At 43.5% G+C, this 18,888-nt stretch overlaps 1 protein-coding gene, 1 non-coding gene and 1 pseudogene across 2 annotated transcripts; 1 reads left to right on the forward strand and 2 right to left on the reverse strand.

Annotated features, from left to right (window-relative positions):
• Positions 1-361: 361 nt before the first annotated feature.
• On the reverse strand, positions 362-469 carry LOC148550024 (small nucleolar RNA R71). The gene has a single exon (XR_015898188.1). It is a non-coding gene; the product is annotated as a small nucleolar RNA R71 (small nucleolar RNA).
• Positions 470-8,565: 8,096 nt separating this feature from the next.
• On the reverse strand, positions 8,566-9,207 carry LOC148550025 (uncharacterized). Its single transcript, XM_088495907.1, has one exon. It carries the CDS (start codon positions 9,205-9,207, stop codon positions 8,566-8,568), a length of 642 nt encoding a protein of 213 aa, XP_088352033.1.
• Positions 9,208-17,236: 8,029 nt separating this feature from the next.
• On the forward strand, positions 17,237-17,896 carry LOC148550026 (uncharacterized; annotated as a pseudogene).
• Positions 17,897-18,888: the final 992 nt, after the last annotated feature.

Genomic DNA, 18,888 nt, shown 5'->3' on the forward strand with positions numbered 1-18,888 from the left:
GCTTGGTGACTTTACTGCACCTAATTCCAATTTACATGGAAGAAGCATCTCCATCCCTACCATTGGAGCAAACAATTTTGAGCTGAAACCTCAGCTAGTTTCTCTGATGCAACAAAACTGCAAGTTTCATGGACTTCCATCTGAAGATCCTTTTCAGTTCTTAACTGAATTCTTGCAGATATGTGATACTGTAAAGACTAATGGAGTAGATCCTGAAGTCTATAGGCTCATGCTTTTCCCTTTTGCTGTAAGAGACAGAGCTAGAATATGGTTGGACTCTCAACCAAAAGATAGCCTGAACTCATGGGATAAGCTGGTCACGGCTTTCTTAGCCAAGTTCTTTCCTCCTCAAAAGCTTAGTAAGCTTAGAGTGGACGTTCAAACCTTCAGACAAAAAGAAGGTGAATCCCTCTATGAAGCTTGGGAGAGATACAAGCAACTGACCAAAAAGTGTCCTACTGACATGCTTTCAGAATGGACCATCCTGGATATCTTCTATAATGGTCTGTCTGAATTAGCTAAAATGTCATTGGATACTTCTGCAGGTGGATCCATACACCTAAAGAAAACGCCTGCAGAAGCTCAGGAACTCATTGACATGGTTGCTAACAACCAGTTCATGTACACTTCTGAGAGGAATCCTGTTAATAATGGGACGCCTCAGAAGAAGGGAGTTCTTGAAATTGATACTCTGAATGCCATATTGGCTCAGAACAAAATATTGACTCATTAAGTCAATATGATTTTTCAGAGTCTGAATGGAATGCAAGCTGCATCCAACAGTACTCAAGAGGCGCCTTCTGAAGAAGAAGCCTATGATCTTGAGAACCCTGCAATAGCAGAGGTAAATTATTTAGGTGAACCCTATGGAAACACCTATAACTCATCATGGAGAAATCATCCAAATTTCTCATGGAAGGATCAACAAAAGCCTCAACAAGGCTTTAATAATGGTGGAAGAAATAGGTTTAACAATAATAAACCTTTTCCATCATCTGCTCAGCAACAGACAGAGAACACTGAACAAACTACCTCTAATTTAGCAAATTTAGTCTCTGATCTATCTAAGGCCACTCTGAATTTCATGAATGAAACAAGGTCCTCCATTAGAAATTTGGAGGCACAAGTGGGCCAGCTGAGTAAGAAGATCACTGAAATCCCTCCTAGTACTCTCCCAAGCAATACAGAAGAGAATCCAAAGAGAGAGTGCAAGGCCATTGATATGACCATCATGGCCGAATCCAAAGAGGAAGGGAAGGACGTGAATCCCAAGGAGGAAGACCTCCTGGGACGTCCTGTGATCAATAAGGAGTTTCCCTCTGAGGAACCAAAGGACTCTGAGGCTCATCTAGAGACCATAGAGATTCCATTGAACCTCCTTACACCCTTCATGAGCTCTGATGAGTATTCTTCTTCTGAAGAGAATGAGGATGTCACTGAAGAGCAAGTTGCCAAGTTCCTTGGTGCAATCATGAAGCTGAATGCTAACTTATTTGGTAAAAAGACTTGGGAAGATGAACCTCCCTTGCTCATCAATGAACTGAGTGATCTGGATCAACTGACATTGCCTCAGAAGAAAAAGGATCCTGGAAAGTTCTTAATACCCTGTACCATAGGCACCATAACCTTTGAGAAGGCTCTATGTGACCTTGGGTCAGGAATAAACCTCATGCCACTCTCTGTAATGGAGAAGCTGGGAATCTTTGAGGTACAAGCTGCTAGAATCTCATTAGAGATGGCAGACAATTCAAGAAAAGAGGCTTATGGACAAGTAGAGCACATGTTAGTAAAGGTTGAAGGCTTGTACATCCCTGCTGATTTCATAATCCTAGATACTGGGAAGGATGAAGATGAATCCATCATCCTTGGAAGACCCTTCCTAGCCACAGCAAGAGCTGTGATTGATGTGGACAGAGGAGAATTGATCCTTCAACTAAATGAGGACAACCTTGTGTTTAAAACTCAAGGATCTCTCTCTGCAACCATGGAGAGGAAGCATAAAAAGCTTCTCTCACTACAAAGTCAACCAGAGCCCCCACAGTCAAACTCTAAGTTTGGTGTTTGGAAGTCTCAACAAAGATCTGAACATCTGTGAGGCTCCATGAGAGCCCACTGTCAAGCTATTGACATTAAAAAAGTGCTTGTTGGGAGGCAACCCAATTTTTATTTATCTAATCTTATTTTTATTGTTTTTCATATTTTATTAGGTTCATGATCATGTGGAGTCACAAAATAAATAGAAAACATAAAAACAGAATCAAAAACAGCAGAAGAAAAATTACACCCTGGAGGAAGACCTTACTGGCGTTTAAACGCCAGTAAGAAGCATCTGGCTGGCGTTCAACGCCAAAACAGAGCATGGTTCTGGTGCTGAACGCCCAAAATGGGCAGCATCTGGGCGTTTGAACGCCAGAATTGCACCCTGGAGAAGAGCTAGCGCTGAACGCCCAGAACAAGCATGGTTCTGGCGTTCAACGCCAGAAATGGGCAACAAATAGGCGTTCAACGCCCAGAACAAGCACCAATCTGGCGCTGAATGCCCAGAGTTGTGTGCAAGGGCATTTTGCATGCCTAATTTGGTGCAAGATTGTAAATCCTTGAACACCTCAGGATCTGTGGACCCCACAGGATCCCCACCTACTTCCACTCACTCTCTTCTCTTTTCTCAATCATCCTCTCTTCCCAATAAACACTCTTCCCCAAAATCCTTCACCTATCACCTCAATCCCTCTTCCCTATTACCCCTTCACCACTCACATCCATCCACTCTTCCCCATAAACCTACCTCATAAACTCCACCTACCTTCAAAATTCAAAATCAATTTCCCACCCAACCCCACCCTAAATGGCTGAACCTAACACCCTCTCCCCCCACTATATAAACCCCTCCATTCTTCTTCAAATTCACACAACACACCCCTCTATACCCCTCTTGGCCGAATACAACCCCTTCTCCCTCTCTTCCATTTCTTCTTCTTCTTCATCTATTCTTTCTTTTCTTGCTCGAGGGCGAGCAATATTCTAAGTTTGGTGTGGTAAAAGCATAAGCTTTTTGTTTTTCCATTACCATTGATGGCACCTAAGACCGGAGAATCCTCTAGAAAAGGGAAAGGGAAGATAAAAGCTTCCACCTCCGAGTCATGGAAGATGGAAAGATTCATCTCTAAAGCCCATCAAGACCACTTCTATGATGTTGTCGCCAAGAAGAAGGTGATCCCCGAGGTCCCTTTCAAACTCAAGAGAAATGAGTATCCGGAGATCCGACATGAAATCCAAAGAAGAGGTTGGGAAGTTCTAACAAACCCCATCCAACAAGTCGGCATCCTAATGGTTCAAGAGTTCTATGCCAATGCATGGATCACTAAGAACCATGATCAAAGTAAGAACCCGAATCCAAAGAATTACATTACAATGGTTCAGGGGAAATACTTAGATTTTAGTCCGGAGAATGTGAGGTTAGCGTTTAACTTGGCTATGATGCAAGGAGATGAACGCCCTACACTAGAAGGGTCAACTTTAATCAAAGGTTGGACCAAGTCCTTATGGACATATGTGTGGAAGGAGCTCAATGGAAGATTGACTCCAAAGGCAAGCCGGTTCAATTAAGAAGACTAGACCTCAAGCCTGTAGCTAGAGGATGGTTGGAATTCATCCAATGCTCCATCATCCCCACTAGCAACCGATCTGAAGTTACTGTGGATCAGGCCATCATGATCCATAGCATCATGATTGGAGAAGAAGTAGAAGTTCATGAAGTCATCTCCCTTGAACTTTACAAAATAGCCGAAAAGCCCTCTCCTTGGGCAAGGCTAGCTTTTCCTCATCTTATTTGCCATCTATGTTACTCAGCTGGAGCTTTCATAGAAGGAGACATTTCCATTGAGGAAGAGAAGCCCATCACCAAAAGAAGGATGGAGCAAACAAGAGAGCCCACTCATGAAGCCCAAGGGACGCATGAGGAAGCTCACCATCAAGAGATCCCTGAGATACCTCAAGGGATGCACTTTCCTCCACAGAATTTTTGGGAGCAAATCAACACCTCCCTAGGAGAATTAAGTTCCAATATGGGACAACTAAGGGTGGAACATCAAGAGCACTCCATCATCCTTCATGAAATTAGAGAAGATCAAAAAGCAATGAGGGAGGAGCAACAAAGACAAGGAAGAGACATAGAAGAGCTTAAGGACATCATTGGTTCCTCAAGAAGGAAACGCCACCATCACTAAGGTGGACTCATTCCTTGTTCTTACTTTCTCTGTTTTTCGTTTTCTTATTGTTAAGTGCTTATCTATGTTTGTGTCTTCATTACATAATCATTAGTATTTAGTAACTATGTCTTAAAAGTTATGAATGTCCTATGAATCCATCACCTCTCTTAAATGAAAAATATTTTAATTCAAAAGAACAAGAAGTACATGAGTTTCAAATTTATCCTTGAACTTAGTTTAATTATATTGATGTGGTGACAATACTTTTTGTTTTCTAAATGAATGCTTGAACAGTGCATATGTCTTTTGAAGTTGTTGTTTAAGAATGTTAAATATGTTGGCTCTTGAAAGAATGATGACAAGGAGACATGTTATTTGATAATCTGAAAAATCATAAAAAAATGATTCTTGAAGCAAGAAAAAGCAGCAAAGAACAAAGCTTGCAGAAAAAAATAGCAAAAAAAAAAATAGAAAGAAAAAGAAAAAGCAAGCAGAAAAAGCCAAAGCTCTTAAAACCAAAAGGCAAGAGCAAAAAGCCAATAACCCTTAAAACCAAAAGGCAAGGGTAATAAAAAGGATCCCAAGGCTTTGAGCATCAGTGGATAGGAGGGCCTAAAGGAATAAAATCCTGGCCTAAGCGGCTAAACCAAGCTGTCCCTAACCATGTGCTTATGGCGTGAAGGTGTCAAGTGAAAACTTGAGACTGAGCGGTTAAAGTCAAGGTCCAAAGCAAAAAAAGAGTGTGCTTAAGAACCCTGGACACCTCTAATTGGGGACTTTAGCAAAGCTGAGTCACAATCTGAAAAGGTTCACCCGATTATGTGTCTGTGGCATTTATGTATCCGGTGGTAATACTGGAAAACAAAGTGCTTAGGACCACGGCCAAGACTCATAAAGAAGCTGTGTTCAAGAATCATCATACTGAACTAGGAGAATCAATAACACTATCTGAACTCTGAGTTCCTATAGAAGCCAATCATTCTAAACCTCAACGGATAAAGTGAGATGCCAAAACTATTCAAGAGGCAAAAAGCTACAAGTCCCGCTCATCTGATTGGAGCTATGTTTTATTGATAGTTTAGAATTTATAGTATATTCTCTTCTTTTTATCCTATTTGATTTTCAGTTGCTTGGGGACAAGCAACAATTTAAGTTTGGTGTTGTGATGAGCGGATAATTTATACGCTTTTTGGCATTATTTTTAGTATATTTTTAGTAGAATCTAGTTACTTTTAGGGATGTTTTCATTAGTTTTTATGTTAAATTCACATTTCTGGACTTTACTATGAGTTTGTGTGTTTTTCTATGATTTCAGGTATTTTCTGGCTGAAATTGAGGGACTTGAGCAGAAATCAGATTCAGAGGTTGAAGAAGGACTGCTGATGCTGTTGGATTCTGACCTCCTTGCACTCAAAGTAGATTTTCTGGAGCTACAGAACACAAAATGGTGCGCTTCCAATTGCGTTGGAAAGTAGACATCCAGGGCTTTCCAGAAATATATAATAGTCCATACTTTGGCCAAGTTTAGATGACGTAAAAGGGCGTTGAACGCCAGTTCTACGCTGCAGTCTGGAGTTAAACGCCAGAAACACGTCACAAGCCAGAGTTGAACGCCAGAAATACGTTACAAACTGGCGTTCAACTCCAAGAAGGACCTTTGCACGTGGAAAGATAAAGCTCAGCCCAAGCACACACCAAGTGGGCCCCGGAAGTGGATTTATGCATCAATTACTTATTTCTGTAAAGCCTAGTAACTAGTCTAGTATAAATAGGACCTTTTACTATTGTATTAGACATCTCGTGACGTTTAGTTCTTAGATCATGGGGGCTGGCCATTCGGCCATGCCTGGACCTTCTTCACTTATGTATTTTCAACGGTAGAGTTTCTACACTCCATAGATTAAGGTGTGGAGCTCTGCTGTTCCTCAAAGATTAATGCAAAGTACTACTATTTTTCTATTCAATTCAACTTATTCCGCTTCTAAGATATTCATTCGCACTTCAACTTGAATGTGATGAACGTGACAATCATCATCATTCCCCCACGAACGCGTGCCTGACAACCACTTCCGTTCCACCTTAGAATGGATGAGTATCTCTTAGATCTCTTAATCAGAATCTTCGTGGTATAAGCTAGATTGATGGCAGCATTCATGAGAGTCCGGAAAGTCTAAACCTTGTCTGTGGTATTCCGAGTAGGACTCAAGGATTGAATGACTGTGACGAGCTTCAAACTCGCGAGTGCTGGGCGTAGTGACAGACGCAAAAGGATAGTAAATCCTATTCCAGTATGATCGAGAACCTCCAGATGATTAGCCATGCAGTGACAGCGCATCGGACCATTTTCACAGAGAGGATGGGATGCAGCCATTGACAACGGTGATGCCTCCAGACAATTAGCCATGCAGTGACAGCGCATCGGACCATTTTCCAGAGAGGATGAAAAGTAGCCAATGACAACGGTGAAGCCTTACATAAAGCCAGCCATGGAAAGAAGTAGGACTGATTGGATGAAGACAGCAGGAAAGCAGAGGTTCAGAGGAACGAATGCATCTCTATACGCTTATCTAAAATTCTCACCAATGAATTACATAGGTATCTCTATCTTTACTTTTTATTTATTTATTAATTAATATTCGAAAACTCCATATCCATCTAATATCTGCCTGACTGAGATTTACAAGATGACCATAGCTTGCTTCATACCAACAATCTCCGTGGGATCGACCCTTACTCACGTAAGGTTTATTACTTGGACGACCCAGTGCACTTGCTGGTTCGAAGTTGTGACAAACTATGAATTGAGATCAAAGCACCAAGTTTTTGGAGCCATTACCAAGGATTATTCGAGCCTGGAGATCAAAATTCCGTGCACCAAGAATGTGAAGGTGGAACATAGGAGGGGGGTTGAGGTCGTGTGGTCGCCCCTTCTTATGAGTGGGATCTCTTCTCACGAGTAGAACCTCTTGAGGTTTGCCATGTTCCATGTTCTCGGTACCTCGTTCCCATCCAGCTTTTCTAGCTTGTAGCCCCCTTTGCCAAGGACTTCTTTTACTCTGTAAGGTCCTTCCCAGTTTGCGGCTAGCTTGCCCTCTCCTGGTGTTGGCGGTCCTATGTCGTTACGTCGTAAGACCAGGTCACCTTCTCCCAAACTCCTTTTAATACCTTGCCATTGTATCTGAGGGCTACTCTCTGCTTTATTGCTGCTTCCGCTAGGTGTGCCATTTGCCTCGTCTCATCAGCTAGGTCTTTTTCGATTGCGTCGCTTCCCCTTCCGAGGAGTAGCCTCGGGCTTGGTTCCCCGACTTTAACTGGGATGACTCCGTCGACCCCGTATGTGAGTCAGAAGGGGGTTTCGCCGGTGGATGATTGGGGGGTGGTCCTGTATAACCACAGGACTGAGGCTAGTTCGTCTGCCTATGAGCCTTTCTTCCCTTCGAGTCGCTTTTTTAGCTCCTTTAGGATGACTTTGTTGGCTGCTTCAACCTAGCCGTTGGTTTGGGGGTGTTCGACTGAGGAGAACTTCTGTTTGATCCTTAGTCCCTCTAGGAACCCTTTGAACTTTTTATCGGTGAATTGTGTCCCGTTGTTCGATATTACGGCTTCCGGGATTCCGAACCTTGTGATCACCTGCTTCCATATGAACTTTTGGCAATTTATTGCGGATATGCTGGCCAGTGGTTCTGCTTCTACCCACTTGGTGTAATAATCTATGGCTACTATCAAGTACTTCACTTGCCCAGGTCCTGGTGGGAATGGCCCCAAGAGGTTGACCCCCATTGGGCGAAAGGTCGGGGAGCCATCATTAGACTGAGCTCCTTGGGAGGTGCTTTGTGGAAGTTGGCGTTCTCTTGGCACTTTTTACATTTTCTCACAAACTCCTGGGCGTCTGACATCATTGTGGGCCAGTAGTATCCTGCTCGGATGATCTTTCTTGCTAGAGATCTTCTCCCGATGTGGTGACCCCAACATCCTTCGTGTACCTCCCTTAGGACGTAGTTCGTCTGGTCGGGACGCAGGCACTTAAGTAGGGGCTGGTAGAGCCCTCGCTTGTATAGCTGCCCTTGTATGATTGTGTATTTAGGAGCTTCCCTTTTAATAGATTCCGCTTCCTTTTCATCGGGGGGTGTTTCTGCATGCTCCAGATATCGGGAGATGGGATCTATCCATGAGGGCGGGTTTGGTGCTTGAGCTATGCACATGACGATTGCAGGTTTCGTTGCTAGTCCTTGGATCAAGGATCTGTTCCCCGTGCCAGGTTTAGTGCTTGCGAGCTTGGAGAGAAGGTCGGCTCGGGCATTCCTTTCTCTGAGAATGTGCTGGATTGTGACTTCTTCTAAGCTTTTGCATAGCTCTCTTACTTTTCCAAGTATTTTTGTAGCAGTGCGTCCTTAGCTTGGTAGCTGCCATTTACTTGGGAGGTGACGATTTGGGAGTCGCTGCTAACTTCTACCCTTGATGCTCCGACTTCTTTGGCCAGCATTTGTCCCCCTATCAAAGCTTCATACTCGGCCTGGTTGTTTGAGACTGGAAATTCGAACTTGATAGATTGTTCGAAGGCTACTCCTGTCGAGTTCTCGAGGATAATTCCGGCCCCTCCGAACATTTGGTTGGATGCTTCGTCAACGTGGAGCCTCCACCGTGTGATCGGTATGTCGGGAGCTTCTCCTGTGACCTCAACGAGGAAGTCTGCCATTGCTTGGGCTTTGATTGCTTGCCTTGGTTCGTATTGTAAATCATATTGGGATAGCTCCACCGCCCATGCCATCATTCTTCCCGCCAGGTCAGGTTTTTGGAGGACTTGTCGGATGGCTTGGTCGGTTCTCAAGATGATTGTGTGCCCTTGGAAGTATTGTTTTAGCCTTCTTGATGAAACTAGTAGGGTGTAGGCTAGCTTTTCCAGCTTGGTGTACCTTGTCTCTGCCCCTTGAAGTACTTTGCTGATGAAGTATATTGGGCGCTGGGTCTTGTCCTCCTTCCTGACTAGGACTGCCGCCATTGCTTGTATGGTCACGGCCAAGTACAAGTATAGGGGCTCGCCCTCTCTAGGCTTGCTGAGTACAAGTGGTTCCGAGAGTATCCTCTTAAAATGGTTGAATGCCTCTTTGCACTCCTGGGTCCATTCAAAGGTGATTCATTTCTTCATTAAGTTGAAGAATGGGATGACCCTTTCAGCTGAGGCTCCGAGGAACTGAGATAGGGCTGTGAGCTTCCCGGTGAGCCGTTGTACATCTTTGATGCACCCAGGGCTTGTCATTTTGAGAACGGCTTCGCATTTGTCTGGGTTGGCTTCTACCCCTATCTAAGTTATCATGAACCCTAGGAACTTTCCTGCTTCCATGGCGAATGCGCATTTGAGTGGGTTGAGTCGCATTTTGAATTTCCTTAATGCCCCCAAAGACGGCCTGGAGGTCATTTATCAAATTGCTCGACTCTGCTATTTTTACCAGGATATCGTCTACATATACCTCTACGGTTTTGCCGATAAGGTTGTGGAAGACTCTGCTCATCAGCCTTTGGTAGGTGGCCCCTGCGTTCTTCAGTCCGAAGGGCATTACCTTGTAGCAATAGGTGCCTCCTGGTGTTATGAAGGCTGTCTTGTCTTCGTCAGGTCGGTGCATCGGGATTTGATTGTATCCGGAATAGGCATCCATGAAACTGAGGAAATGATATCCCGTTGTCGAGTCCACTAGGGTGTCAATGTTGGGGAGGGGAAAAGAGTCTTTTGGACATGCTTTGTTCAGGTCGGAGTAATCTACGCACATCCTCCATTTTTCGCTGGCTTTCTTGACTAGGACAACATTGGATAGCCATGTTGAGTACTCGAGTTCCTTGATGAACCCTGCTTCTAGTAGTCCTGCTATCTGCTTAGCGACCTCCTCGGCTTTTTCTTATGACATCTTTCTTCACCGCTGGGCTACTGGTTTGGCTTTGGGCTTTATGGCTAGCCGGTGAGACATGACCTCGGGATCTAACCCTGGCATGTCTGATGGGATCCACGCGAAGAGGTCGCTGTTTGCCTTCACGACTTCTATGAGGGGGCCCTTGAGTTCATGGGGTAGGTTTCTATTAATGAAGGTAAATTGTTCTACCGACTTCCCTATCTGGAACTTTTCCATGTCCCCTTCTGGTTCAGGTCTTAGTTTGTCCTCCATCCTGACGTCCAGATCTGCTAGGAACATGCCAGCTGCCTTTTTAGACTCTTTCCTTAAGGAGAGACTGGCGCTGTCGCAGGCAACTGCCGTTTCTAGGTCTCCCCTTATGGAACCAACCGTTCCCTTGTCCGTTATGAACTTCATTGTTAGGAACTTGGTGCATATTACAGCTGAGAATTCATTGATAGTTTTCCTCTCTAGGATGATGTTATAGGCAGTGGAGTCTCTAAGGACTAAGAAATCTGCCATAACTGATTTCCTGGCGTCGCCAGTTCCCAGGCTGATTAGGAGAGAGATCGTTCTGTCGGGTTTGATGTAGTTATCACCAAGTCCCATGACTCCGTGTTGGTGATTTTTGAGGTCGGATTCCTTGAGTCCCATGGCGTCGAACATGTTTCTAAATAGGATATTCGAGTCGGCACCCGTGTCGATGAGGATGCGCCTAACTAGTCCTGTCCCGACCATCGCTGTGACTACCATGGGAGGTCTTTGAACCATCTGTCCTCCGGGCCAAATGATATCGTGGGGAGCCTTTTACTGGTGGTGGGGCTGTCCATCGAGATGGAGAGCACCCGGGTGTCCTTTCTTGTTGCCGACTTAGATTTGGGGGGACTATCTCGTCTGACTACAATGTTAACCACAAAAGTTGGGGGGTTACTGGCATCTCTTGGGGGTTCTTGTCTTGGATTGACAGTTCGGTTTCGATCTTCCTCGGAGCGCTCTTTTTCTCGCCTCCACGGCTCCCTGATGAGTCGGGAGAATTCGCTCAGTTTCCCCTCTCTGATGGCCTGTTCCAGGGCATCTTTGAGATCAAAGCAGTCTTGTGTTTTGTGACCGAATTCCTTGTGGTAATCGCAGTAAAGGCTTTTGTTGCTTCCCGTTCTCTCCTTCAGGGGCCTAGGTTTGGATAGGATTCCTTTGTCTGCAATTTGCTGATAGACTTCCACTATGGGTGCCGTAAGTGGCGTGTAGTTCGTGAACCTCCCTACCCGTGGTTTCTTGGGCAATTTGTTTAGGGTGCCGTCTCTAGGAGCTTCTTTGTACCTTTCGGCCTGATGTGCCTGCTGGGCTGGTGGGTTGGGGGGCTGCCGTTTATTGGCTGCCACAACCTGGCTAACCTCTTCGTCATTAATGTACTCTTTGGCTATGCTTTGGATTTCCTGCATGGTCCATACAGGCTTGGTTGTTAGGTGTTTCCTAAAGTCTTCATTCAGCAGGCCGTTTGTTAGGCATAGGCTGGCGACTAAGTCCGTGAGGCCGTCGATTTCTAGACATTCGTCGTTAAATCTATCCAGGAACTTCCTGGTCGGCTCCCCGGGTTTTTTGGGTAACTCCTAACAAGTTGATTGGGTGCTCGGGTTATCGGTAGGTGGTGAGTAGGAGAGAGAGGAAGGTCCCGAGCGGGCTTGGAGCGAGGGGGAGCGTGTGCTGGCAACGTCGGAGGGCGGACGGAGCGGGGGGCGGCCACTTGCAAGGACACTCCAACGATCAAGTCAGAGTCCGTACTAGTGGTGGCAGAATTAGGTAAGGATGTGACATACCTTGGGGGGAGAGCTATCCTCTCCCTTTATATATGAAAAAGTCTAGGAGGCCAGCAACTTTGTTAAATTCTGGCCAGCATGTAACCAGCAAAGAAAAGTGAGCCATTGGATGAAATCTCACACCAATCTCACACCATTAAAACCATCATTGATGGCTATTTGATGGCTAGAAACCACAAAAGTTGTTGGCCCCCTAGCATTCCTCTTTATATATTGTGCTGGGTGGGCCTGGTTGAGGGCCTAGCCCATTGGTTGGGGGACAGAGCTGTCACCTTCTACGTGAGCGGGTCGTCTGTACTTGGGGTCGGTACGCCGGGTACTGACCCTGGGGGCTGCGACCCGAATGGTGGCATACCTGGGGAGGTAAGTTGGTCGGACACCGGGTCGGGTGCATGAGACTGACACGTGGAGGTCCTTTGGAGGTTTTGGGTCTGGGTGGGGTAGTGCCCCGACCCGACGTCTTCTTGGGCTGGACTGCCAGTCCGTAACAAATACTGTAGCAATTTATGTAAATTTTAACTCTAGTTTCATCTTCAATAAACCATATCTTGAATTTCACAAGGCAAGGGAGTGTAGCAATGCAAAAGGCTTATACCTTGAAAGAGTTTTTTATTCTTCAATTTACAAGTTTAGACATTTCGAGTATAAGGGAAAAAAAACTGTTAGATCTAATTTAAAAAGGATTAGAGAAATTAAATTAAAAGTCTACTCCTGCAATTTTTCTATGAAACTGTGATTGACAATCCATCAATACTTAGCATGAATAATGCCTTGTTAAGAAAGAAAACATAGGCAGGTTAAGAAAGAAAATTAAAGGCAAAGGCGTCACTACAAGAAAAATATTGAGTACCATTAGATTTATTGTTAGAAAAATAAAAGAATCCAATAGTAACTAAATTATCGTCAGAAAAAAATGGACGGTATAAACCTCGCCAGTTAGATAAGACATTCCAGCGGCATAACCTCTACAAGTTTCTACTTCTTGCAGATGCTGAGAGAAAGTATGCCAAACATGACCTCTGCAAGTACTTGCAGACACAGATTCTTTAGCTGAAGTATGTGCCCCTTTCTCCTGAAGCCATTCCATACACAATCATTCACACATAAAGCCTACGGCTTAACATTTTCACATCAGCACCCCTCTCGTGACCTTTTATTCATTTCATAATCACATGTGCCGTGTTCTTTTTCCTCTTTCCTTCTTTCTCTTAACAAACCAAACTCAAATCATAACTTGAAACGAAATCTATTGTCAAAAAAACTGAATGTAAAACTTTATACTTTCCTAATAAATCAAGCTGAAAACAAGACTTTCTGTAATAAATTGAAATCAAATAATTTTTAGTAATTAAAATGTTTTCTTTGAAACTAAACCACTTTCTATTTTAATAAAATTCAGACCTTTCAAATCTTGTATTATTGAGTCAAACCAATCATTATTAATAAATCAAGTCAATAATTTCTCAAAATAAGCTTATAAATCGGATTTTTAAATTGAAATTACTTTTCGTGTATTTTTACAAAAAATTGGACAGCATCTACCCTTAAAATTGGATTTCACCACCCATGCGGGTTCCCTCAGATTCATAACATCCGAAACCAAACTCAAGTCCAACTCCATTCAACAATTATCAATACGACAATTTCTTCAATAATTAACTCATCATATTTCAATTTAACAACACTAATTTAATCACCTTTCACAGCCACAACTCAACCAATTCATCACAATCACACAAAATCAGGATTTCAACAACTCCATCAAAATCAAAAAACCAATATCAATCATAGCCTTAAACCAAAATTAATCCTATCAATTAATCACTTATAACAACAAAACCAATCATATTCTCAGCCATGACCAAACTCAATAAACTAATTATATCACCAAAACTTGATCTCAATACCAAACAAACCACAATTTTACAACCTCAAACCAAGCTTATTCCTATCAATTAGTCACCTAAAATATTTTTAAATTATTTGCAATTACTCATTAAACTTTATTGGCATTCATAGATTAAAACAATTGATTTTAAAATAAATTCCCTACCTTGATTAACCGAACTCGGGAATCAAACACGACAAATCCACTTATTCTGAGTTCACAGCAACAGTAGCCTCAACTCCCTCCGGGCAGCAACAACAGCGACAACCGTGCCCATTCCAATTACCTTTGTAGCGGTGCATCAATGGTTCCGGATACAGACGGCAGTACTAAATAGAAACATATATTATTGTATTCGGAACAAAAATATAGTAGAGAAATAAAATCGGGAAGCAGAGCACGAGTTAGAGTGTTACAGTTTCAAGAATGGAATTGGGAACGCAGGAGAAGGTGCTGTCGGGTAATATTAGTGGCGCTTCTCTTCAAGCTCTATGGTGATTGAACTGTGATGGCGAGCTCGACAACGACCAAGCGCGACAGAGCTGGCAGCGTCCTCTTCATTTGCGACGGCGACAGACTCTTGTAGCAGCAGCGACAGGATATGGATGAACGACGGCAACGCGGGCTTGGCTCTATGGATGGGATGGCGAGGACGACGCATGCAGAGGTAGCCCACGAGGATGACGACAACGGTGACCCCATGGAACGGGGCAACGGCGCAGTGGCGTTGCGGCAGCGACAACAGGGCACGGCTCCTCCCTCTCTTTTCTTCTTCCTCCATTCGCAGCTCTTTCTTCACTCTCTTTCCCCATTTCTGTTTCCTTCTTTCCTGCCTGCGACGGTGATGGCGACGGGCCCTGGCAGCAGCGGCGGTGGATTAGCGGCGACGAAGGCAAGGCACAAGGGCGACACGGTGCGGTGGAGACGCGACGGCGGGCTGAACGCGGCTGGGTGTGGCGCAACTAGTAGCGCGTCTTCTTCCTCTTCTTCTCGCAGATCTCTTTCTCTACTCTCTGTGTGATTGTTACATTTAGGAAAGGAAAGGGGATAAGGGGTTAGGGTTAGTGAATTGGAAAAAATAGAGTTTCTGAATTAATTTGGGGATTTTTGAATTCAGGTTAGAAATTAAAGATTTTATAAAAAGATAATGATAGATATGAATAAATATTTTGATAAAATTGAAGGATAGAATAATTTTAAAATTAAATATATTTTATTAAAAAAAGGACAATTTATAGAAATAAAATTATTGAAAAAAATTTTACATAAATATGACATTGGCAATTTCTAGACACAAATGCAACAAACGCAACTGTATATAATCCGCTACACCCTGTAGCGGAACTCAATTGCACGTAATCCGCTACAGGGTATCGCGGATTACGTTGAGGGCTGCATTACTCATAAACCGCTATACCCTGTAGCGGTTTATGACCAAAAGACGTTTGTGCATAATTCGCTACACTCTGTAGCGGATTATGAGTATAGTGGTGATTATATATACAGCGTGAGGCTGTAGTGGAAATCATTTGAAGGATTTTGGAAAGAAAGTTAGAGAGAGAAAGTAGAGATAAGGGAGAGAAAATTCAAATTCTTGAGTTGTTTGGAAGAATGGAGGATGAATGGCAGTTGTACCGACTCGACAGCGTTGCTCACGTAGCCGGAACCATCGATGAAGAGGTAAGCGTCTCTATTTTCCTTCAATATTTTAATAAATGTATATTTTATTCAATATTAAGGAAGTAATTCATTAATTATTTAGATAGAGACTTGGTTTAGCTTTTGGTTTGAAAATGAGAATTTGAAATTTAAACTTTAACATTTAACATTTAATAGTCAAGGTAGAGAGGTAAATTAGTAATTTTAAAACCCAAGTAGCTTAAGAATAGAAACATAAGCTATAGGTTGGTGATGTCATTGTTAGAAATTACGCCAGTGTTCTTTATTTTGAAAATGCAGTCAACTCGATGTGTGTATAGCGTCCGTAGGCAAAAGAATATGCTGTTACATGATAGGATCATACCTTACTTGGAGAGGGCTGGGTTGTACCACCTGGCTAGGCTGGACACGCATTGGTTCTGGTTGGATGAGCCTCTGGTAAGCGCATTTATCGAGAGGTGGCGGCTTGAGACCCACACTTTTCATATGCCATTCGGAGAGTGTACTATCACGCTCCAGGATGTGGCATACCAGCTCGGGCTGCCCGTGGATGGCCAGGCTGTTTCCGGGTGCATGACAGACTTCCACCTGCACATCAAGGGGGCCAGACTGGCATAGGAGTGGTTCAAGGACTTATTTGGTGAGCTTCCGCCACCAAATAAGAGAAAGTTATACACAGTCCAGTTCACATGGTTTCATGAGCAGTTCAGTGTGTTACCAGCGGATGCTTTGAAGGAGACCGTGCGCATATATGCACGTGCGAATATTATGATGCTTCTGTCGACACAGCTGTTCATAGACAAGAGTGCTAATCGAGTCCACCTTCGCTGGTTGCCTTTTGTGGTGAGACTTGACGACATGGGCAGCTATAGCTGGGGCACCGCTGCATTGGCGTGGCTGTACCGATGCATGTGCAGGGTGGCGAACAGAAACGTCACCAACTTGGCTGGACCCCTACAGTTGCTACAGTCATGGATCTTTTGGCGGTTCCCCATGCTGAGGCCGCAGGTTTTGATGCTTTCTCTTTTTCACTGGCATCCAGGTATAATTTAATTCACTTATTCTTTCAAGTTCATTACGTTCTATATATGAAATTACATACTTACGTGCTATTTCTGCAACTCAGATGAGCCACATATTTCCCCACTTCTGATGGGAAGGAACAGCGGATTATTCAGTATCGTCTGGCATTGGATTGACTGACTCATCGAGATGTAAGTATTTTGTTTTTGTTCGTCATTATTTTAATTGTTTTTCCACACTTATATGTATACATTGGTACAATGCTGATTTGCCTCCTATCTATCAGATTGTGTGGGAGCCTTATGGTTCTCTGGACGTACTGGCAGTCATCCATCCGGCGATACTGACTGAGGAGCACAGCCAGTTATGGCGGGTCATCACTAGCCTGATATACTTTGCAGTGATTGAGTGGCATCAGGTAGACAGGGTCTTCCCACAGCTAGGGGGCGTACAGCATCTGCCTGAGCCAGCGCTCAACATAGAGTATCTTCATAGTAAGGACGGCAGGGGTGGAGATAGATGGTTTCCCACTTACTATAGGACATGGCATCAGCATTAGGACGAGCGAGTTCGCTCTGTGTTGAGTATTCAGAGAGTTTCTGATCCTGGTCCATCGCTGAGTACCTGGACTAGTGGCACCGTGTTGCACATAGAATTCTGTCACTAGGGATTGCTTTCGCCAACCCCAGGCCGACCTAGGTTCCAGATGATGCTATACTCAGAGGGTCGTCGTAGGCGACGACTAGAGTTCCAGCATCTGATATGCCGAATAACAGACGCGTAGAGCGGAGACGATGCATCGGTACACGTGCCACTGATCGCGAGTGGCACTGGCTCGACGACATGATGCAGGAGGAGCAGGTTGGTGGTGATGACGGAGGCCAGGCAGATCATCGTCTTCGTCGATCTACTGCTAGACGACGGGCTGCTCGTGGTGGACGAGCACCTCCCGTCCACCATGATGACGAGGCTGGATCGTCCTGTCGGCACCTACAGACACTCATGTTGGTGGCACTACGGAGGCTAGTATGGGTGGTAAACCTTTTACTCACGTATCTAGCTCTCAGGTACTACATGAGTGTAGCACACAGCTGTTAGCCAATCTTGCTACCACTTCTTTTACCATGGATTTGGACGATCAGTTGGCTGGACCCTAGTTCTATGCGAATTTTGCTGAGATCATACGGGGTGACGACGTTCATCAGTACCAGAGCCCGATTCCAGGCGGCCCTTCCGACCCTCCGGAGTATAGGCCATAGCCAGCGGATGTGCCGTCCCAGGTTCCTGAGACCCAGCTCCTGGTCGACCTGAATGAGCCAGCAGGCAGCCCGTACGACACTTGGTTCGGCATGGGGGGACGCCACCATCTGCATTTGGAGTTGGGCCACAGGAGGCTCCACTGGGAGATCGGCGAGCGGCTAAGGTTAGGCGTTCGACTCGATGTGGCACAGGCTCACACCTACTTGGTCCATTCGGAGGCGACCATGATGTTGATGGTGACCAGTAGTAGCGCCGATTGTCTTATTTCCGACCATTATCCTTGTATGAATTATGACTTATTTATTTTCTATTAGGGTTAACGACTTGTGACAGTTATATCTGTATGAGTTATGTAGTTAACTTATTATGTGTTATTCTTAATGCTTGGTGGCTATTATTTTTGTACGACTTATTGCAAATTAAACGACGATTACATTTTGTATCAATTCGTGCATTTTGCATCATGGGTTGTTACTATTAACATATAATCACCACTATACTCATAATCCGCTACAGGGTGTAGCGGATTATGCACAAACGCCTTTTGGTCATAAACCGCTACATGGTGTAGCAGTTTATGAGTAATGCAGCCTTCAACATAATCCGCAATACCTTATAGCGGATTACGTGCAATTGAGTTCCGCTACAGGGTGTAGCGGATTATATACAGTTGCTTTTGTTGCATTTGCGTCTGGAAATTGCCAATGTTATATTTGCGTAAAGTTTTTCTTCAATCATTTTATTTCTGTAAATTGTCCAAAAAAATATTTAAGAACACTATTTATCAACATATTACTAAGTTCAATTAATTTTTTTTAGTTTAAATTATAAAATAAACATATTAATTATAATTTTATAAAATATAGTTTAAATTTAATATAATTATTCAAATTAAATGATATAGGTTTTCATCATTCTTCTATCACCGAAATTTTAATTTCAATTTATAAAATAACTAATTGTAATAAAATTACACAAGAATATTAATTAGCTTAAACTCAATATTTATAAATCAATTTAATCATTCTTAACATATTATTTTCTTAAAATAAGGAACTCAAATTAAATTATAAATTATTCGTAATAAAAATAACTTAGATTAAATTATACAATTCCTTCTTATTTTTCAATTACTGAAATTATGTGAAACATTC

The sequence above is a fragment of the Arachis ipaensis genome, chromosome B8 (genome assembly GCF_059453495.1).
Source record: "Arachis ipaensis isolate K30076 ecotype BB chromosome B8, ASM5945349v1, whole genome shotgun sequence".
Classification (NCBI taxonomy): Eukaryota; Viridiplantae; Streptophyta; class Magnoliopsida; order Fabales; family Fabaceae; genus Arachis; species Arachis ipaensis.

Coding starts and splice junctions, on each gene's coding strand:
- LOC148550025 (XM_088495907.1), bottom strand. CDS start 9,207: ATGGCGGCAGTCCTAGTCAGGAAGGAGGACAAGACCCAGCGCCCAATA.